The sequence below is a fragment of the Phoca vitulina genome, unplaced genomic scaffold (genome assembly GCF_004348235.1).
Source record: "Phoca vitulina isolate PV1807 unplaced genomic scaffold, GSC_HSeal_1.0 scaffold2, whole genome shotgun sequence".
In the NCBI taxonomy this organism is placed as follows: domain Eukaryota; kingdom Metazoa; phylum Chordata; class Mammalia; order Carnivora; family Phocidae; genus Phoca; species Phoca vitulina.
In genome coordinates, this window is record NW_022589705.1 from 17669628 (window position 1) to 17693008 (window position 23381).

Below are 23381 nucleotides of genomic sequence, written 5' to 3' on the forward strand. Positions count from 1 at the left end.
TAATTTTATTCTATTATGTTAGTCACCATACAGTACATCATTAGTTTTTGATGTAGTGTTCCATGATTCATTGTTTTCGTATAACACCCAGTGCTCCATGCAATTCCTGGGTTCCTGGGTCATGTGGTAAATGCATATTTGTAAGAAACCCCTGAAATGATTTGCAGAGTAACTCTATCATTTTGCATTCCCACCAGTGTTGTGAAAGAATTGCCATTGCTCTGTATCTTTGCCAGCATTTCATATTGGCAGTATTTTTTATTTTAGCTATTCTGATAAGTGTGTTGTGGTATATGTCATCATAGTTTTAATTTGCACTGTCCTAGTGCAATGATGTTAACATCTTTCACATGCTTATTTATCATTTTTAATATCCTATTTAATGAAGCATTCATTCATGTCTTTTGTTTTCTTATGCTTAAGTTTTGGGCATTCTTTGCATATTCTGGATACAAATTCTTTGTCAGATAGATATGTGATTTGCAAATATTTTCTCCCAATCCATAGTTTGTCCTTTTATTCCCTTAACCGTGTCTTTTTGGTAAAGCAAAAGTTTTTCATTTTGATGAAATACAGATTATGAGTTTTTTCTTGTGTGGATTATGTTTTTGTTACTATGTCTAAGAACCCATCATCGAACTGAAAGACATGTAGATTTTATCCTGTGTTTTCTTGTAAAATTTTTATAGTTTTGCATTTTACATTTAGATCCTTTTAGAGTTTATTTTTGTATGAAGTGTGAGTTTTAATATCAAGGTTCTTTTTTTGCATATAGATGTCCAATTGCTCCAACACCATTAATTTTTATTTATTTATCTTTATTTTTTCACCAGTAGTTTTTTAAAAGACTACCCTTTCTCCATTGAATTGTTTTTGCACCATTGTCAAAAATCAGTTGGCCATATTTGTATGGATCTTTTTGCTGTTTTGTTGATTTATGTTTCCCTTCTGTGATACCACACTATCTTGATTACTTTGGGTTTATGGTAAATCTTAAAAATAGGTAGTTTGATTCCTCTAATTTTATTCTTTTTTCAAAATTGTTTTATCTATTCTAGTTCTTTTGCTTTTCCATATAAATATTAGAATGGACTAGTTGATATCTATAATAAAGCTCGTGAGGGGCGCCTGGGTGGCTCAGCTGGTTAAGCGACTGCCTTCGGCTCAGGTCATGATCCTGGAGTCCCAGGATCGAGTCCCACATCGGGCTCCCTGCTCGGCAGGGAGTCTGCTTCTCCCTCTGACCCTCCTCCCTCTTATGCTCTCTGTCTCTCATTCTCTCTCTCTCAAATAAATAAATAAAATCTAAAAAAAAAAAAATAATAATAAAGCTCGTGAGATTTTGATTGAAATTAATTATGATGCATTTAGGTGTGGATATTTCGGGGTTTGTCCTTTTTGGAGTTGGCTTATAGCCTCTTGAATCTGTAGGTTTATTTGCCAGGTTGGGAAGTTTTCAGCCATTATTTCAAACACTTTTCCAGCACTGTCTGGTTCAGCATGGTATGCAGAGTCCTTTCTTTCCAGGACTCTGATACCAAATGTTAGACATTTCTTATTATGCCCCAGGTCTCTGCGATCTGTTCTTTCTTTTTCCCCCCAGTCTATTTTCTCTGCCATTCAGAGTGGATAACTTTATTGATCTAGCTCCAAGTTCATTGACTCTTTCCCCTGCTCCATTTTCTGTTGAATCCATTCTGTATGGTTTGGGTTTATATTGTTTGTTTTTTAGTTGCTGATACAAAATTTCCATTTGTTCTTTTTATATCTTCTATTTTCTGTTTTAATATTTGTTGCAAGATTATTTCTGATGGCTTGTTCAAGTATTTTTATAATGGCCGCTTTAAAGTCTTTGTCAGGTAATTCCAATATTGATGTCATCTCAGCGTCATCTGTCGATTGTTTTTCTTCCACAAGTTGAAATTTTTGTGGCACTTTATGGAATAATTTTTTATTGTAGTGTGGACATTGTGAGTATTATGAGATTCTGGGTCTTGTTCAGATTCTATGGAGAATGGCAATCTATTTGTTCCAATAGGCAGTCAACCTGGTTAGGTTCAGAATGTAATTACTAATCTACCTTCTGTGGGCTGTGTCCATTCAGTTTTCAAGGATTGCAGTTTTCTTTGGATCTATTTCAGGTTGTGCCCCTCAGTAGGGGACCTAGACAGTCTGGGACCTAGCTGATTGGCTAGTTTAGTTCTGAAGATGTTTTGGTATGCTGAGTAGGATCAGACCCAAACATTAGTGACTTGAGGGTTCATAAACAACTTCATGAGGTTGCTTTCCTTTGCCCCTCCCATTCCATGATCTCTCTGCTGCTTCCTGGTTCCCTAGGCTCCCCTTTTCAGTCCTCTGGCCATAAACTTGGGGTTCTTGTTACTCTACACAGTTGCTCTGTCTCATATCTTCATGATTGAGCCTACATCCTGACCCATGTGGAGGGACAGAAAGAAAAAAAGCAGAGGGGCTTGTTCTACCCTTTTGAAACCATAGCTCCACTAAACAGAGAAAAATTTCTTCCTCTTGTATGTAGCTCTTGTGGGTTTCCATAGTTTTTGGCCACCACTGCAGAATTGCTTGGGGGAAGTCTTTGCTCCAACTAATAGAACTACAAATGTAGTAACTTTGTCTTGTTTTGAAGTTCTGTAGAAATCTATGGCCTGTGTACAAATTATTGCTCAAGGGGAAGTAGTATGAGACACATACAGGACAGATAACCCCTGTAAAGTTGAACAACAGTTTGATCTAACTTAATGCCTATCGTGGGAAAACAGTGATGGCTCATCAGACAGATATTATTTTACTTATCATTTTGGAAGTGGTATGATATTTTCAAAAGTCCAAGCCAAATGTTAGGGTTTTAATTGCTGTGAAACTGTAGTATGATTAGATGTGAATCTGAATTTCATGTTTATACAATGTCACCCATTTAAAATACTATTATCTGCCTACATTCAGGAGATACTCTTTGAATGCTTTTGTTTTTGTATTTTTTGTTTTAGCAGTGGCTGTCTTATAAAAAGAATGCAGTTTAACAATGCATACAGAACCATTTTCCAAGGAGGAATTAAACTTCATATTAAATTCACCCATTTTTTCCAATAAATTTTGATTGCCTAAAGTGTGCCAGACTCAAAGCATTTGAGTATTATCTTACTGTTACCTTTATTACTTCTCTTGGTTATGGGAATTTAGCAGATAAAGTTGAAATGTACATTTAAATGTTAGTAGCATGTGCTAAGCCTACCTTATGGTAGAGTTTTTTGTTTTGTTTTGTTTTTTAAACCTGGAAATAGGGCTGGATGAGCTAATAGATTGTTTGAATGAACTGGAATCCCACTGAAATGCTGTTTTCGTTTTTTTTTCATTTCCTTCCTTCCTTTTTACAGAATGGAAAATGCTAAATTGCTGTCATTCTGTCTGCATCTATTGGACCAGTTGGTCTCTCCCTGTCTGCTCTTTCTGTGGTCTAGAGTAATGATAAGTTTATTGTCATACTGTAGGTAATGAGATTGGATAAGGAGGAGAGGAAAAGCATTACAAGTTTCTAAAGTTGTTCAGGGGAATTTGTATTTGATGAGCATTATGGAGCCGTTCCAGATTCCTGAGCTGGAGGACTGCAAGTGAAAACTGAGAAGCTTACCTAGTCTGTCAGTACAACATAGGGTGGCTTCTTTGGGGAAGGAAACAAAACTCTAGATAAAGATTAGGTAGTGAAGTATTATAATACATCACTTGCTTAAACCAGACTGTAAACAGAAGAGGCTGCTCTGAGGGGACTGGTGATGGGCCACTGTAGAGTTCCTTAGGCCAGAAGCTAATTCTAGAGAACACAGGAAAGGCAGGTAGTCCCTGGCAGGTGCTCTAGATCTAGGAGGTCAAAGTCCAGTGTGCAGAAAGGCCAGCAGAAGATAATCAGGAAGCCAAGATAGAGGAAATGTTTTCAGAGTGCCTGGGCAAAAGTCTGATTCAGCAGAAATTCCTTGTACTTCCTGCCTAAGGCCAGAATTGTTTGTGCTGATGGTTGGGGGAGGGGGTGCCATGGAGGTGGCTCAAGCCAGGCATGGGAAGCTAGATAGTTCCACATAGTGACTGCGTGCAGTCATCAATGACATCCAGGAATAAGGCAGTGGGAATGCAAAAGGTGAATGTAAAAGATTTCGAAGGAATGAAGGGAAGGACTTTGCAATAGGGAATTTAGGAAATGAAGGGGACAAAGGCAATGTTTAGATTTCCAAGAATTATGTAAGGGATTCTGACAGAAATTGGTAGTTGAGAAGCTATTTGAGTGGGAAAAAATAATTTTCTCTTTGTTGATTTTGAGATGTTAGTAGTTCTGCCATGGATGTGACAAGAAGTAAGGCACTAAGGGCCTTTAATTAACTTCTACAAAATAAAGAGGACTGAAGCCATATTAGCAGGAGCTATGGAAATGGTTAGAAAGGACACATTCAGACCACATATAAGGTATTCAACAGCAGACACACCAAATATAAAGCCCTTACCGTGTGGCAGAGATTGATAGTAAAGAGGCTGCTTTGATAGAAGAATATGTTTGAGAAGGTGGGATGAATGGGATCTGGGGTTTTTGTGGAGAAGTTATTTTTTTATTGCTTCTGATTAGAGGGAAAAAAACATTTGGAAAGATAACAGATGCTCATGTTGGTTTTGGTCTTTATTTCCTGTAAGTTGAGGTCATGCATAGAGAATAACGTGAAAGAACAATTTGGGGTTAATGTAAATATCTGGAAGTAAATACTGTGAGATGTGTTTATAAGGTATAATAATGGATAAGTGCCACAAGGAGGACCTTTCCAATCTCCCAGCATCTCCTGCCTCTGGTGAGTTTTCCCATTTTCTGGTCCTGAACACCATTCTTTCCCTTTCATTCCTTAAGTCCTCTAGCATTGATTCCAGTAATTGTTAGGTTCACAATGTTCCTTTCAGTTTATCAAACTGATAGACACAATTCAGGTGAAGATTTTGAAACAAATTTTATTGGAAGAATTTTGATACAAGGTTTATTATTTTTAAATACATCTGAAGTTAAAATATATACATGAATGTCTTCAAGTAGAAAAAAATGAAATATACATGAAGGATTTGTTGTATTATATTTAGGCAAATCATAATTGCTCACTTTAGCACATTCAAATCAAATTACAACATAGTCCTTGAAATCTGACATGCCAATCTAGCCTTGTACTCAAACGTTTGTTTAGAAATGTTTTGGTGCCATAATCTTCATATAGGAATCAAACCCAAATCCAAACTTGGCCATGTGTTTAGAAACCATTAAAGACAGGGAGGTAAAGTGTTGTAGGGGTGCTTGGAATATACTGAAAAGGGATTTGGCAATTTTTAACTCACAGTATTTCCGATATAAAAGATCCATTCTGTTTCTTGATCAAACTCACAAGTGTTGGGGCAAAATATCACTTGCGAAGAAATATCACTGAAGTTTTGCTCTTAGAGGAAGCAATGGGATTACCTGGCAAACTCTTGACAGGATACATCTAGTTCAAAACAGAATCTTCATTGAGGCTAACTGATACATGATATGTGGTACCTAAACAAAATTCAAAATAAAGCTTTTTTTTCACTAGTAAAGGGAAATTTTACCGTGGCAGCAGCAATTAAAAGATGAAAAATAAGAAATATAGAGAAGCGCCATTAAAATTTGGTATTTAGAGGGGGGAAAAAAAGAAAAAAAAACTATTCTAGGAATATTTAAATCACTAAATGAATACATGTAGTGTTTGTTTTTATAGAAGCACCTTCAGGATATACCACTGAAAGAGTTTTGGATAATTATACATGTGGAGATAAATGAAACAAGGTATGTTATACACAGATCCTTAAAGTAATATGAATATGGCAATTTTCCACAGAAACCAAGGAGGCAATGTGGTTTCTCATTTGGTAATACATAATGTAAAAATTCAAGTGACCCAGCTTCCACAGTCTCAGTTCTGCCAAATTTCTATCCAACAACATGGATAGCATCTCTTTGTCTACTATTCCTGGATTAAAATCGAGAAGCAGCTCACAGGGCTCCTAGAAAAAAATGGCCGAAGTGGATACAAAATCACTTATTTGTGCAAAAATGCCAAAGAAAAGCTGAGGTGTCTTCTGTAATAATAAATTACTGGTTCTATCTGTCCCCAACTGTTACTTTTGTATCCACTACAACCTACAATATTTACTCACTAGTTAACCAAACATTTACTGAGCATATAAATTCATACTAAGTTTGGGAATAATGGGATAGATGATGAGACAAAGACATTCTTTTTTACAAACTTTCCAACACCATCAGAATTGCAAATACTAAATTTTCAAAGCCATGGGAAGAGTTCAAAGTTCAATACTTTTATTAAGCATAGATTGCTACTAATTATGAAAAAGATTTCTTCTTGAAAAGGTGTCTATAAAATGTAATGTACATCCTCAGATCCCTCTCAAGCAGCAAAAATTATTTGTACTTCTTGGAAGATAATTCCTGCATCAATTATGTTAACCTCTCTTAGCCAGGATGAATTCAGTTTCTCTTTACTTACACACTGGCAAGGACTCTCTTCTGAGTCAGTCCCTTTTTTAAGCAGCTTACTCTGAGCATCAATAAAACTTTTTAAAAAGGTTTTAAAAATACTTAAAGGAGTTCTGATTATTCTTTTTAGACTGCACAGTTTAAATTCAATGGCAAAGGTAGGAAATAAGTGTGAGAGCACTGAATGAAGGAATGAGTTTAAGCAATGTATATGTAACAACTATTAACCCCATAATCAATTTTGTCATAATTGTTCACTGATTTTATTAGAGAATCTGTTCAAATCTGCTACAACTTCTTGGATCTTTAAACCACTGTAGAATGATATACATAAAACAGAGCAGTCATCAGAAAAAGCACTGGATTTAAGGTCAGTGTGTTACCACCGGCTATCCCTCAGGCAAGTCATTTAAATTCTCCCACAACAGCTTCCTCATCTGGAAAATACGGTTACGAATTCCTTCCCCAGGGAGGGAATTTGAAAATGCTCTGTCAGTCATAAAAGCATGCAAAATTTCTTTCTTTATTGAAATGTGAGGCTTTCAAATGTGACACCATGGAAAAGGCCACACAAAGACACAGAAATACTTAATAAAGGTTGAATCCCACCCTTTCCGTATAATTTGTAGTTGGGAAATAATGGTTAAACACAAACCAAAGATGCCCTCATCAAAAAGACTCACATCCATTTGGCCTTTAAATATAACTATACTTCTCTGCAGATACTTGTTTCGATGATTTTTCACTGTATGTAAGTCTATCTCGATGGTAGAGATCTGGATCACTAAGGCTTCTGGTGGGTCATGTCTTGAAATAATCTTCCATTAATAAAACTTTTATTGAGTGTTCTTCAAAAAATAAAATTTTTTCTTTTTTTTGCCAAAGTTCTCGTGAACTGGAAAATAATTTGTTTTGAAGATGGTGACAGAAAGAAAAAAGTTTAATTTTATCAAGGTAATGCTTTTATGTTGAGAGTAAGCAATTTAACATTTGGGGTTCTGGTAAGACTTCAAAATTTCACCCTACTGAATTAAAAGACCTGTTTTGTTCTATATTTAATTTAATGCCCAATTTTGTGTGGCTCTGAGAATAAATGTTAAAAATCCAAAAAGCTCCCCAGTAAGTGAAAACTAAAGTATCAAGAGTGAAATGATACGACCTGTGAGAATTAGCCTGGTTTCTAAAAAGTACCAGCTCACAGAATATAAACAAAATAAAGAAACTAAGCAATCCTTAAATTGGATTTAGCCTTGGGCAATTAACAGAAAAATTCACAAGTTAAAAGTATCCAAAGCACAGATGTCATCATATTTTAAAAATCAGGAACTGGTTTCATAAGAGTAAAAAAGTAAGAGTACAAAAATTATATTTTCCATAAAGAATATTCTAAACCTCATAATGGAAATATGGAAATAATATTCTAAACCTCATAATTACTTATGAAAAATAAGACAATAAAACTCCATTTATAAAGTGCCTTAATGTACCAAAAATGGAGGTCAGCTTTCCTTTATTTACAAATGCTTTTTCATCACATTTACAGAAAGGCAAATATTACACTGGAGAGGCAGGCAGCACAGTAGAGGAGAAAGAACTTGACTTGGAGTCAGAAGACCTGGACTCTAGTCTTGGCTTTGCCACTAATTATCTCTGCGACTGTGAGTAAATGACAGCATTTCTGGGCTTCAGTGTTCTCATCTGTAAAATGAGAGGTAGAACGAGACTGCTTTTAAGGACAGTCCCTTAGATGTAAAATTCTATGTTGAGCAATGACGTATTTTTGTTCTTAAATCCCAGCATTATATGAGGATGCTACCATAATAATCTCTATAAAATTGATTCTTCCATAGCAGGTAAAAACATTATAGAACTCTGATCAATTGCATCTGGAGTCACTGATTGGGCTGCTTTACAAAGGTGCACAAGTCACAGTATTTTGGTTACTGGGGTCTACACAGAGGCTTTGAAGAACGCTGAAGCATCCGGAGACAAGGCAGATGCCACTAACATCTGCTGCTACTTCCTTATGCCTCTGCAGAAGACCGCCTGGCGACGACAAGAGGAATACAGAGCTACAGATAAACTACACACTGTCCTTCACAAAAGTGCACAGGGAGTCAGCAAAATAAAGTCACACATATGGTAAGCCCTTTGAGTAATACAATCTAGATTTTAAAACACAAAACTAATATAGGTATATTTCTGTTTGGGGAAATTTACTTAGCAAGGTAAACTTTCCCAGAGCGAAACAAATTTGTTCTCCAGGGAGTATTTTGATTTTTAAAATACTAGCAAAGTTATACTCAAAGACTCCCTGCCCTCCCCCGCACCCACCCCAAGAGTTAACCATAGAGACATCTCAAATCTATTACAACAATCAGGTAGTGTTTCTCAGTGAAATTATCTACTTTAGCAATAAATAGGTCTGTGCCAGAAACACAGGTGAGACCGAATATTTGTTAGAACAAAATTGCTTTTTCTCACACTGATTTGTCACTGCTGCACACACAGGTTTAAGGACATTTAATTAAAGCATAAATGTTAATGCCAACCCACCAAATGATATGAGCTGGAAATCTCTTGTAATAGGTGCAAAATTAGAGTTCCATATCAGTCTAATAATCTGTATGCTCAATGCCTTATCAAAGAAAAAACACATATGCATGCACTTGTGTATTCAGAGTTAAAATGATGCATATTTTGACAAAAACTTTACTTGGAATGGAGGGCCTGATGAAAGGCAGAACTGGACCTTCAAAATGCACTGCTCAAGTTTACAGGCCAGTGCAAATACTGTCTCCATATGTGAACAATCAGTACAATTACATATAATATTAGCTTTTAAAGGCACACATCCAAAATTCCCACCTTCATCTAGATCTGACATTTTCCACAATATGCCAAAATCCACAGAATATCCCAGGCTTCTATCAGGCTCGGTAGTAGATGCAAACTTCCAAACAGTCACTTACACTTATAATGAAAAAGTAGTACGTTATCAGGACATTTCCTTTTATACTTTCTCTCCTAAAACATCTCAACAACTGTTTTAGTTAAACACATTCTACTGCAGGAATTCTTAGCTTTAGAACTGCCTGGCAGTAAGTAAAAATGTTTTGAAAATACTGCTTAATCTGCAAAAAGACTGTCAACAGCTCATAGCAATCTGCAGCATTTTAGGAAAGCATTAAGAAAGTAGTCCAGTTTACCTAATACACTTTAGTTCATAAATTGTAGATCAGAAATAGGGAGAAAGATACTCTAAAACTTAGACAAAATCAACAGCGATTTCTGCCCCATCCGTGAAAAAGTGCTTATTATTGGTCTACATTCTAAACAATCATTTCCACCCTGCAGAGTTTTTTTCCCCAAGAATTTTCAGTTTTTTAAAGTTAAAAGGGAACATACATTGTGATAAAATGAAGAACAATGGGTAAATGTCTATCCAGATCAATATTTCTTCAAAAACACAGAGAATATTTGAGTGTTCAAGCACTTGTCATCTCAAATCACAATTTTATTGTTCAAATACACAAAAACCTAGAAATCAACTTGTTTATTAACTTCTAAGACACCTGTTTTATCACAGTTGATCTGTATCTTCAATAGTTTAAACTCAATAAAATGCTGCTTTTAGGTTTCTGAAAGCAACTGTATTTGTGCAATGCTTGCACCGGAAAACAAATTGTATGATTTGGCATTTGAAGAATGAAAAAACAAAGTAACATTGTCACAACCATTTCTGCCTTCCCTCTACATTGCCTTTCATTAACAAAATCCATAGGGGCGCCTGGGTGGTTCAGTGGGTTAAGCATCCGACTCTTGATTTCGGCTCAGGTCACGGTCACAGGGTTGTGAGATTGAGCCTGGTGTCGGGCTCCATGCTGGGCGTGGAGCCCGCCTAAGAGTCTCTCTCTCCCTCTGCCCCTTCTCCCCCACCTCTCTAAAAAAATAAAAAATAAAAATAAAACCCATAAAAACAGCAAGGAGACACATAGGGAAGTTTTCACAGACACAGTAGCTTTCAGAGAAATTTGGGATTTAGCAGATGTTTTAAGTAAGTCAAAACAATCGTCTATATAACAGATGCATTTGCAAAGTTTTGAAAACACAGTCCACAGAATAATGTGATAATTGAATTTGATTTAAAAAGCAAAATAACACCTTCTATTTTTCGATGAGACAGAGCAATAAGAGGAAACTTTTCGTATCTTTAAACCTAGGCTGGAAGTACACACAAAGACAATCTGTATACATCACTTATAAGAGTCTTACTTCGTACAGATTATAGAATTATCCATTAAAAAAAACCATATGCATGACCTTTGATGGTACATTATTATGCTGGCAAATACATTTTCTGATACAAAGGCACTTTGAAAACCCAATATGGTTTGGTTCATAAGTTTGCAAGGTACAAACAATTTTACAAACATATGATTATACTGAAGAATGTCAACCATTGTGACATTACATATAAAATGATTTCTTTTTTTTTTTTTTTAATAACACTAGTTTTGTGGAAATGAAAGCAGTGGTTTCCAGCAGCTTCAGTGAAGACTGTGCAGATGACTGGAAGCCCAGCATCTGAATTCGGACTCGCTAGGATGACCACTAGGGCTGAGGGCATTTTTGAAAATGGAAAAAAAAAAAAAGGTACACAAACAAAAAATAACATCCTGGGACAAAACTACAAACGTCAGAAATTAAAATGGTTTGGAGGGAAGAGCACAAAAGACACGACCAAAAGTCCAGGAAAGCTCCTCCTAGTTCTGCTCCCTTAGCCGTGAGCTCCTTCCTGGCAGAGCACAAACTGCTTGATGCTACCTGGTCTACTTGGCGCTGGGGAACTGTAGTGACGATTTTTCTGTTCTAAAAAGCTAGGTACAACGTTTGGGATTGTACAGTACCGGAAATATTAGGTCCCCCAAAAAGGATAATTTCTTTTCATTCGTTACATGGCCGCGAAGTCAATCTGTACATAAAGCTGTCTCACTCCAGCCTGAAAAGTTAAAAAAAAAAAAAAATCAGAAAATCAAACCAATAGCAGACTATACATTTCAGAAAAGTAATAGAAAAAAAAAAATCTCATTTTTTTGAAAAAGGAAAGCATTGTTTTTCTTTTTTGCCTCTGGAAAATAATTCTCTATTCTTCATCAGAAAGGGCCAGTAATTTTATCTTAGAGTATTTTCATAATTGCAAAAAGGTCCCCCATTTACCTCTACAGAAGAAAGCCATGCTATTGATTACAAACCGTGTCCAAGTGAAATCTGGAACAATGAGGTTACCCATCTACTGTTATTCTACTAAAGACAGCAAAGTGCTTGCCTAACTGGCTACTAAAATCATAAATCGATCCGGACTCAATATTCCTGTGACGGACGATGAGCAAATACTTAAGTAGGACCATCTGTTGATTATTTAATTACATTCTAACGCCTCTCTTCAATTTTGGAGATGAACCCGCTATTCAAGGACTGCCTCTCAAAATTGCTCCCAGCTCTCCTATATTATCAATTGTTGTATATATGCTGTCTACAACTCCTTTTCTCTATTCTCTCTTGAATGCATTTCTTTTTTTTAAAAGATTTTTTATTTATGTGACAGAGAGAGACACAGCGAGACAGGGAACACAAGCAGGGGGCGTGGGAGAGGGAGAAGCAGGCTTCCCGCCGAGCAGGGAGCCCGATGTGGGACTAGATCTCCGGACCCTGGGATCATGACCTGAGCCGAAGGCAGACTCTTAACGACTGAGCCACCCAGGTGCCCCTCTCTTGAACGCATTTCAACTGAACTTTTGCCACCCACCACTTTGCAAAGGTGTTTGTCAGGGTCACCTCCAAGTTGCTCAGACCAGTACTCACCTGTCAGTCCTCTTAGTACTTACTCTAACAGTGAGGACAAAGGTGCGCACTCTTTCCTACTGAAACAGTTTTTCTCACTTGGCTTTCAGAGAATACTCACTGGTGACCTTTTACCTCAATTATCAGACTTCCTCAATCTCCTTTGCTGGTTCTTCCTCCTACCTTTGAGCACTAAGCACTGAAATACGCAAAGGCTCAGTCCTCAGATTCCTTCTTTTTCTCCATTTGTTCCCTAGCTGATCTCATCTAGTATCCAGACTTTTAGTACCATCTACATGCTCACACCTCCCACACTTGTATTCCCCACTGGAACCTACCTACCATCTACTTCACAGTTCTACCTGGACGTCTGACAAGTATTAAAACACTACTTCCTCCCCCCAAGCCTGGTGATCTTGTATCATCTACAGCTCAATGCCATCCTCGATGTTACAACTTAAAGACCCTTCTTTCTCTCACACTCAACCCATTAGGAAAACCTGTTTGCCTTACTTTCAAAGTAGCCCAATCCCGAAACCTGACCATTTTACATCACCTCCATTGCTGTGTTTGCTGACGCTCACCGTTATAATGTTATCTCTACAAAACAAGGATTTTGTCTTTGTTTTTTCATTGCTGATTCCTAGTACTTCAAATAGTGCCTGGCACATGGTAAGTGATCAATAAATGCTTGTTGGATGAACAGAAATTCTACTACTAAATTCCTTCTTTCAAGTAAAAATAACTTTAACATTAAAGTATACATAGCTATAATAAGCATTTTTTGGTCAGTATCAAAGAATGAAAGGTAAATTAGAGTATTAATGGAAAGGGAAAAAAAAATCAGAGTGGGGGATAACACTACAGTGATTTCTAGCATGGCTTTTTTTCCTACCATTCAAATAGGTGGGCTCTGTATAACATTAATGAATGGGTGAGAGGAGCAGGGACCACTCAAATGGGATAAAAAGCTGGGTAGATCCTAGAAACTTATCAGCACAGAAAAGGTTTTAGCTTTCTTGCCTCATTAAAAATAATAATAGTAATAATAATAATAGTAATAATAAAATTAAAAAATCCTTCCTGTGGTAAAGTTAAAGCTCTATAATTCAAAATTGTTTGTTATTCAAATTTATGGAAACTACACTTAATAGCAGCCTTTCCTTAAAGAGGCTTATGGCAGAAAAAAGACAGAACTTAATATCTGCATGATTTTGAGCTAAGATTTAAAACCAAACCTCAGTTTTTCTCATTTTAAAAGCATTGATAAATACCAAGTCTACTTATCTCACAAAATTGTTATATGTTCATCCAATATTTGAAAGTATTTAATAAGCCCTTGTTACATCTGAGGTACCACTGTAAGGATTATATGTGAATATATGAGAAAGGATTTCATATGCTATAAAAGGCTAAAGGCTATTAAAATAAATTATTATGATTTGTTGTAAATATATCTGATTTACTCAACCCAGATGGTCTCTGAAATAACTAAGGAACTCTTCTGCAAAATTCTTGTATATCTAACCTTAAGAAAAAAACAACTACTGCCCAAGTAAACTGGCTTAATTCCTTTTCTCTTCTAACAAAGTTGTTAAAGTAAAATGGTCAAAATAAGTTGGGCTCCTATTACTACCCCTACCACTTCCCTCAGCCCCAGCCCTAATACAGTGAAGATGGTAATAAGAAATGAGGTTAGCCCAAGGCAATAAAAAAAGAGGAAAAACAAAGAGGCTAGGTAAATGGATCTTTGCATAATCATGAGTTAATTACTCAAGCTTATATCTTTCCCCTGAGGGGCTACAGCTTTACATAAAAGCTCAGTCTAACAGAAAAAGTCATTTTGCTTCATCCAGCTGTCCTGACGGGGACGGCTTCAAGTTTTCCAACTTCCTTTCTCAATTTCCTTCAAAGCAGAGAGAAAAGAAGAATTTCCAAAGACTCCTAGTGAGTCAGCTACTCCCTGAATACAAACCAGGTTTTCTATACAGTTTATCCACACCATAAAGACAAGACAAATACTCTAGCAGATCAAAACAGGGCTCAGTTGCATCAAACATTCTACCACTGGGATGGCACCGGGAGTCGGAGCCTAGCCTTTAAAAGCCTTGTCTTAAACAAGGGAAAACCATATAATATTCATTGTGTCTTATATCATGAGAGTCATGTAAACCATAATTCAGTCAACACTTTTTTAAATCGTTAAGACTTGTTTTTAACACATGCGCTCCTAAGAAAATAAATGTTAACCTGGTGCCATAGACTTAGAATATCCTCATTATCAATATTCATTTTGTGGAAAGGAAAACAAATCAGGAGTGAAAAAAAAGAGAGAGAGAGAAAAATACACAGGAATATGGCTATAGAAAATTATTGGTTTGTTTGTGTTCTCTACCAATTCCACAGAAACTTTCTACTTTAGTTTTTGACTGAACATAGACCATTAATCTTTATCCTTTTAAAATGAAGTCTTGAAAACTGCCTTAGTCTTCCATGTGAAACCTAAATCCTCTCAGAATTAGTGAACAGTGAGTGAATATGACGACATTATAAGTCATGAGCAGTAACTTGGGCCTGGGTTCCTTTTTCCATAAATTGCGAAGAACAGCCCTTGTTTATAAGGAGGCTGGAGTGATGCGTTAAGCAGCTGTTACAGCGCCTGGTGCGCGGTGGGCTCTCACTGAAGGCCCAGCTGCTGTTGCCGCTGCAGTTTCTGCCCTCTACCAGCCAACCAGCGAGGGCTTAACCCTTGTGGGTTAATTACAAACAATGAACCTAGGGCCCTGTTGGCCTCCCATCCCATGGCTGTTTACTCCAGCCTCTGAGGAGGTTAGGTTCTGGTGCGCATCAAGCACATAGATGAAGAAAATGGAAAGCTGGCTAAGGAGAAGTTGCAGAGTTGGCAAGCAGAACTGATGCTTGTGACAGATGAAAACCTTCTACAGACAGGAAAACATAGAGGGTGGAAACTAGCTAGTCCCCTGGAGAGGGGTAAGGAGCTCCTCCCACTGGCTCCCCCTACCCTTCAGCGGACAGGAGGCTGGGTGGGGTCAGCGGTCAGGCAGGAAGGGATCAGGAGCATGGAGGCTGGGGAGGTTCCTGAAACTTGGGGAACTCCCATTTGGGCATGTGAGGAGGCTTTCTGGTTCCTTCCTGGGTATCAGAGTGAACTGCTATTTTGAGGCTAGAGGCTAGAGCACAAAAAGGTGAAGCAAGAAGCTGGGGGTTCAGGACTTAACATGCATAACAGAAATAGGCAGGAGAGGAGAAAAGATGAAAGAAATCAAGATAGAAGTTCTATCGGGGGGGTGCCTGGGTGGCTCAGATGGTTAAGCGTCTGCCTTCAGCTCAGGTCATGATCCCAGGGTCCTGGGATCGAGCCCCACATTGGGCTCTCTGCTCCACGGGGAGCTTGTTTCTCCCTCTCCTTCTAGGAGATTGTTTCTCCCTCTCCTTCTACTGCTCCCTCTGCTTGTGCTCTCTCACTCTCTCTGTCAAATAAATAAAATCTTAAAAAAAAAAAAGTTCTATCAGGGAGTAGATAGCATGTTTTAGGCTTGATTGTCTTCTGTGCTTTGTGGAACCGAAGAGCACAACGAAACAAGCATGTTCTAGATTTTTCTTCAAACATTATTTCTAACAAAACAGTGTATTAAAAAAATTAACATGATATCAGCAAGTTTAAAAGACACATAAAATGTTAAATTGCCATCTTAATCTTCTTGTTCATACACTAAATATAAAAAATAAGTTTTCTATTTCATCAATTCCCAAATGATAACTCATTTTTAAAAAGGTAGTGCAGGGGAGAATGGGAGAGAAAACTTTTTCTATGCCAACAGAAAACCTTGTAGTTTAAAAATTGGATTATCCCGGGCGCCTGGGTGGCTCAGTTGGTTAAGCGACTGCCTTCGGCTCAGGTCATGATCCTGGAGTCCCGGGATCGAGTCCCGCATCGGGCTCCCTGCTCGGCAGGGAGTCTGCTTCTCCCTCTGACCCTCCCCCCTCTCATGTGCTTGCTCTCTCATTCTCTCTCTCTCAAATAAATAAATAAATAAATCTTTAAAAAAAAAAAAAAAAAAATTGGATTATCCCTTACCTAATAATTCCTAAGGAATCTAAGTTCACCAGTTCACTTATTTTACTCTCTATTCAGGCACAGCTTTAGCTGGCTGTTAAAAAGACTGATACCATGGAAAATGCAAATAAAACGGACATGCCTAATATACAGTTCTAAAGTAGTCATGAAGCTTACAGTTTTATCAATAGAATAGAAAGTTGTAATTCTCAAGCTGATGTTTTCAGTTTAAAGTTGTCTTCATAGATATTTTAACAAGAACTTTTTTAACCAAAAGCTATCACTTAAATTCTGACTTAAGATCAGTTATAACGGACGCCTGGGTGGCTCAGTCAGGTAAGCGGCTGCCTTCGGCTCAGGTCATGATCCCAGGGTCCTGGGATTCAGCCCCACATCAGGCTCCCTGCTCAGTGGAGAGCCAGCTTCTCCCTCTCCCTCTGCCTACTGCTCTGCCTACTTGTGCTCTCTCTGTGTCAAATAAATAAATAAAATCTTAAAAAAAAAAAAAAATCAGTTATAAGAAAGACACCCTGAAAATGTCATAAAACCAAAAAGTATAACTTATTACTGAGGAGATCCTTCTTTTAGTCTTTCGGAACTTCAATTCTGCATATGTCAGAACTAAAACAATGATCACTAAGAAACTTTAAAATCATTAAAGGTATGGAATAGAAGTCATTAGTAGGGTGGTTCCCCCTCCCCTCTGGAAAAAAATGTATTGAACCATCTTCACCGCAAGGTCCTGCTCTGCAAGGAATGAAATAGAGTGGGCTTGACCTTGGTTGATGAAAAGGCTGAAAATATTTTTCAGAGCTTAAAAATTTTCAAAAAAAATTTCAAAACCCAAATACAGTTTCCAAAACCAAAGAGGCAGCTGAATAAACTTTCAGCTTCAGCCATTTTAAAAGCCAAGATGTCTAAGGTTACCAGAAGAAGCCATCTCCACCTACTTCAGTTACAACTTCAGCAGTTCCTAAGAATGGACACAGCTGCTTGCACATTTCTAAACCTAGAAACTGCATTCCTTCAGAGGGAAAACCGTGACTAAGTGCCCAAGTCTTAGGAGAGTGCTGCGGCATGTCCTGGAGGTCAACAGAAGCTCACATTAGGAGGGTGAAGGACGCAGTATAACTAGGAGACAGGGTAAAGGAAAGAACGATGATCTAGAAATGACAGTGAAAAAGCAAGGTTATTGCAGCCACATAAGAGCCACTTTTGCCTCTAAAACACCCCCTGTTTAGAATGGGAGAAGATATTTGCAAATGACACTACAGATAAAGGGCTGGTATCCAAAATCTATAAAGAATTTCTCAAACTCAACACCCAAAAAAACAAATAATCAAGTCAAAAATGGGCAGTAGACATGAACAGACACTTCTCCAAAGAGGACATACAAATGGCTAACAGACACATGAAAAAATGTTCATCATCATTAGCCATCAGGGAAATTCAAATCAAAACCACATTGAGGTACCACCTTACACCAGTTAGAATGGCAAAAATGGACAGGGCAAGAAACAACAAATGTTGGAGAGGTTGTGGAGAAAGGGGAACCCTCTTACACTGTTGGTGGGAATGCAAGTTGGTACAGCCACTTTGGAAAACAGTGTGGAGGTGCCTCAAAAAATTAAAAATAGAGCTACCCTATGACCCAGCAATTGCACTACTGGGTATTTACCCCAAAGACACAAATGTAGTGAAAAGAAGGGCCATATGCACCCCAATGTTCATAGCAGCAATGTCCGCAATAACCAAACTGTGGAAAGAGCCGAGATGCCCTTCAACAGATGAGTGGATAAAGAAGATGTGGTCCATATATACAATGGAATATTACTCAGCCATCAGAAAGGATGAATACCCAACTTTTACATCAACATGGATGGGACTGGAGGAGATTATGCTAAGTGAAATAAGTACAGAAAGTCAATTATCATATGGTTTCACTTATTTGTGGAACATAAGGAATAGCATGGAGAACATTAGGAGAAGGAAGGGAAAAATGAAGGGGGGGAAACAGGAGGGAGAGATGAACCATGAGAGACTATGGACTCTGAGAAACAAACTGAGGGTTTTAGAGGGGAGGGGGGTGGGGGGATGGGTTAGCCCGGCAATGGGTATTTAAGGAGGGCACACACTGCATGGAGCACTGGGTGTTATACGAAAACAATAACTCGTGGATCACTACATCAAAAACTAACGATGTATTGTATGGTGACTAACATAACATTAAAAAAAAAAAAAAGAATAATCACCAATGGAAAAAAAAAATAAAACACCCCCTGTTGAGAGATGTGAGAAGGATTCAGACATACTGTGAAGGTCTTGCATGCCTCATTACAAGAAAGTCATACAGACTTAAGAGTGTCTGTTAAAGAAGGGACCTAGTTATTAAAATTCTGGAGTAAGTGGTACCAGCACACTGCTTCGTAGTAGAGTAAGTCTTGCTGTTGACTACACATAAAATTATTTCATTACTTATTCCCAAAGGAACATAACCATACATTTCTCATTATTAGAGAAGACATTTAATTTATGCTAAGATCCTGAATTTAAACTGCATATTATATTCTGTTGTCCATGTCTGAAGATATGATGTATCTGTTTCTCTTCCTCTTCTCCTTTTTCTCTCCTTCTTTCCCTGTGTGTGTGTATCTCTGTCTATATCTCTAATTCTTTATACCATTACCATCTTTTTGTGCTGTGGTTAAAAAGACCAATGGGAACCCAACCATATTTTTCCATACTTAGCACACATAAAGATGGTGTTGGTCAAATACAGATTTAAGAATTTGTTTATTCAACGAATTTATTATACACGTACATTTTTCTAAGCATTGAGAATGCAAAATCATATTTGGAAGAAACCTGCAGATAAATATGTATATCAGAAGATAAAGTTATGCAGCTTAGAGGGGTCTTTCTACTTCAGAGAGAAAGTAACAACTGAATTGGACCTTTACATTAGAGTAGGATCTTTGTCCCACACAGAAAAGTAAACAGTCTAGAGGGGTATGAAGTATATGGGAATGAATAGCAGAGGCTTGAAAAGTTAATGGGGTCATGCTAGAAAGTTTGGGTTTTATCCTGGTGGCAATGAGGAGCCTCCAAAGTTTTTGTTTTTTAACTTTTTTTTTTTAAATAAAATCACCTATATTCACCAATTGCTAATATTTTGCCACATTTGCTTTATTTCTAAGTATATTTATTTATAATCTTTTTACTTCTGTTGAAACATCTGAAAATTAGATATCCTGATCCTTCGCCACTAAATCCTTCAGCATGGATCTGCTAAGAATGGAGCATTCTTCGATAACCACAATCCATTATTGCACCCAAGAAATCTAACACCTACACAATTATTATGAACTATTATGCAGTCCATATTCAAATTTCCCAGTTACCCAATAGTTTCCTCTATGCCTGTTTTTTTTTCCCCCCCAATCTAAGATTCAATCAAGGTAAGACACTGCATTCAACTGTGAAGTTAACTCCACACTGTTTTTCCCCCCTTTTCATGACACTAACACTTGGTAAGAATCTAGGCTAACAGTCTTTTTTTTTTTTTTAAAGATTTTATTTATTTATTTGAGAGAGAGAGACACACAGAGAGAGGGAACACAAGCAGGGGGAGTGGGAGAAGGAGAAGCAGGCTCTCCGCTGAGCAGGGAGCCCAATGCGGGGCTTGATCCCAGGATCATGACCTAAGCTGAAGGCAGACGCTTAACGGCTGAGCCACCCAGGCGCCCCCAGGCTAACAGTCTTGTAGAAGTTTCTACAAGCTGGGTTTGTTCTGCTAGTGACTAGATTCACATTAACCATTTCGGGCAAAAGTACCCCACACTCTCACTGCATCACACCAGGAGGCACAGGCCAGTTTTTAAGCACACATTTTTAAGGCATGGAAACAGTTCCTCATTAGATCTATGTGTTAGGTAATTTTAGCAGCAGTGTCGACATCTAGATTTTTCGCCAAATATTTCCAGCAAACTAGAATGAAAACAAATTTGTATTCTCTCACTCTTTCCTTAGATGTTCTTGACATGATGTTCTTATTCTCCCAACAGATACAGAATCATATATATCACTCTTACATTATCAGTCACATGACTATGTCAACTCAAGACAGAATAAGCATCAAGTCAAATGGTTTGGCTGCAGGCATGCAGTGACTAATTTATGATTCCAAATAAACAGAATATTAAGCTTTAAACCACACAGAACTATGGCTTTGCTATCACACAAAAACGTTAACATAGTCTACTTTTAGCTAAAGCCACTGACAAGGCATTATTCTTATTCCAAATGCTATTTTAGTTCTTGGCTTTAAACAGCATTTAACATGTCTTATATAAGGAGTATATGGTAAAGGAGAATCTACTTTTTCTTAAGAATTCAAATCAGTATAATGAGAGAACAGGACTATCTTCCTTAAGAGTATTAACTAAAATAAGATCTCCCAATTTTGCCTGTATGGTTGAAAAAAAGTACTTTTATGCTTTCCTCATAGTATTGCATGTGTGTGTGTGTATATATATATTTATATACGTACATATTTAACATGTTAAGTAGTAAATATTTTTTAAACTAGTAGATAAGATAAATTCAAAGATCTTTAAGAAGTTAATGAAAAAGTCATACCTGAGTAAAAATATTATGTGTTTGGCTTAAAATCCACCTGGCATCAGCATCAGGGGCTACTACTAATTTCAAGGTCCCAACATAAACGTCAGAACATAAGGTCCAGAAGTGCTGTTCTTGTAAACTGTAAACTCCTTGCAACTGCTGCACCTGAAACAGAAAGGGCAGATATTAACATCATAGGGCCCCCTTATTTTATTATGTATGCTGCTTTATTATTATTATTATGCTGCAGTTCACTAAACTGCTATTTAGATTATTAACTGTAATACTATTATTATGCAACATATTCAGTCAACATGGATTCTGTTCTCTAGTTCAAAGGAGGGGTCGGGGAGATTATTTGAATTAATTAACAAATACTTATTGAGTACTCATTATGTGCCATGGCAGGTGTTCGGGAAATGTGAACGATCACATGCCAAAATTTGTAGGGCACAGCTGAGAGAGCACCTAGATGGAAATTTACACTTTCAAGTACATTGATCAGAAAACAAGTATAAACTCATTTGCGTTTAGAAACTAGAAGAACAACAAAGTAAACTCAAAGAAATAGGAAGGAAGGAAATAAAGGACAGAAATCAATGGTCCAGAGACTTAGAAACTACTAGAATTCACAATATCAAAAAACTAGTTCTTTGAAAGATCACTGAAGTAGAGAAGTCAGTGTTTCCCAAAGGGGGCATATTTTGGACAGGACGGTTTTTCCCTGTGTCAGAAACTATAGGACCCTTTGCATCCCCAAGCCCCCAAGGAGCTAAATGCCAACATATACTCTTCTCTAAATCATGTGACAACAAAAAAGAGAAGGACGTCTCTCAGTTTTTACAATGGCTCCTTAAGGTTTCCATAGCCTAAGGCTGACAACCACTGGCAAGACAAACTCTGAAGGAGGTTTGGAAAAGAAAAAAACAAACCCAGAATGAAAAAGAACAACTACAAATAACAGATTTTAAAAACCATAAAAGGGAATACTATATGAATGTGTAGCTTGTGAATACACAAAGTATTACCACTGAGTGGAATCCAAACATTCTCACCATCTCTACTACTATCAGCCTAGCTGAAGACAGCATTATCTCTAGTCTGGATTATTATAATAGTATAAGTGTAATAATATAATATTATAATAACTGGTCCATTTCTGGCCTTGCACCTTTTCCATCTATTCTCATCACAGTATCCCAACTGCGATCCTGTTACTTTAGGTCAGATGCTGCCACTTGGCTGTTTAAAATCCTCCAACGGCTTCCCACCTTACTCTGAATAAAAATCAAAGCTTTCACAATGACTTATATGGGCCCATGTCACATGGCCCACTTGTTACCTAATCACCTCCTCTCCTACTAGGCGTCCCCTTGCTCTCTCTTCCTCAGCTAAACCAGCCTCCTCACCATTGGCTGAAAAGTCTGGCACACTCCTGCCGCAGGGTACTTGCTATTCCCTCTGTCTGAAGTGTACCTTCCTTCCAGATTTCTACTTGGTCCACTTTGTTTGGGTTTTTACTCAGATGTCATCTTCTCAGTAAGCTACTATAACTCCTGTACTCTTGGTCTCCTGTTACTCTATGTAAAATAATAATGTTTTCACTTTTATGTTTCTCTGCTATGTTTTACTTTTTGGAGCATAATATCATACACTGCATTATTCATTCATATTATTTATATTTTTTATTGCCTGTCTCTCCAGCAGAACTTAAGCTCAAAAGGGCAGGGAATTTTTTTCTTTTCTTTTTTTTTATGTTTTGTATCCTTAGCATCTAAAACAGTGCCTGGCCCAAGTAAGTGCTTAGTAAATTGTGTGTGTATGTGTGTGTATAATAAATATACATAAACACACACAAAATAAAAACACAACTTTGAAACAGACAAAATGGATAAGTTTCTGGAAATATAGAATGCCATAATTAAAAAAAAAAAGAAAATGCCATAAGAGAAAAAAATAGAAAATGTGAAAGGACAATTAAAAATTGAAAAGGTAGAGGTTAATGTCCAAAATATAAAAAGAACTCATACAACTCAAGAGCAAAAAACCAAACTGATTAAAAAATGGACAGAGGATGGGAATAGACATTTTTCCAGAGAAGACATACAGATGGCCAACAGTGAAACATGCTCAACTCACTAATCATCAGGGAAATGCAAATCAAAACCAAATGAAACACCACCTCACACCTGTTAGAATGCCTATTATCAAAAAGTCAACATCCTTTTCAATTCTGAGATCCTCTGATTTTTAAGTAACCTATTTGGGATATTAATTAAGAAA

General features: G+C 37.3%; 1 protein-coding gene across 2 annotated transcripts in view; it reads right to left on the bottom strand.

The window, feature by feature from the left end:
• Positions 1 to 4978: 4978 nt before the first annotated feature.
• SLC30A7 (solute carrier family 30 member 7) overlaps positions 4979 to 23381 on the bottom strand; it is a 92932-nt gene continuing 74529 nt past the window's right edge. For both annotated transcript variants that reach the window (XM_032422588.1, XM_032422590.1), the window contains 2 exons: positions 21114 to 21263; positions 4979 to 11555 (listed from right to left, as the gene is read on the bottom strand). In XM_032422588.1, coding sequence (XP_032278479.1) covers positions 11508 to 11555; positions 21114 to 21263 — 198 coding nt within the window. In that variant the 3' untranslated portion in view covers positions 4979 to 11507. The remainder of the gene's footprint in view (positions 11556 to 21113; positions 21264 to 23381) is intronic.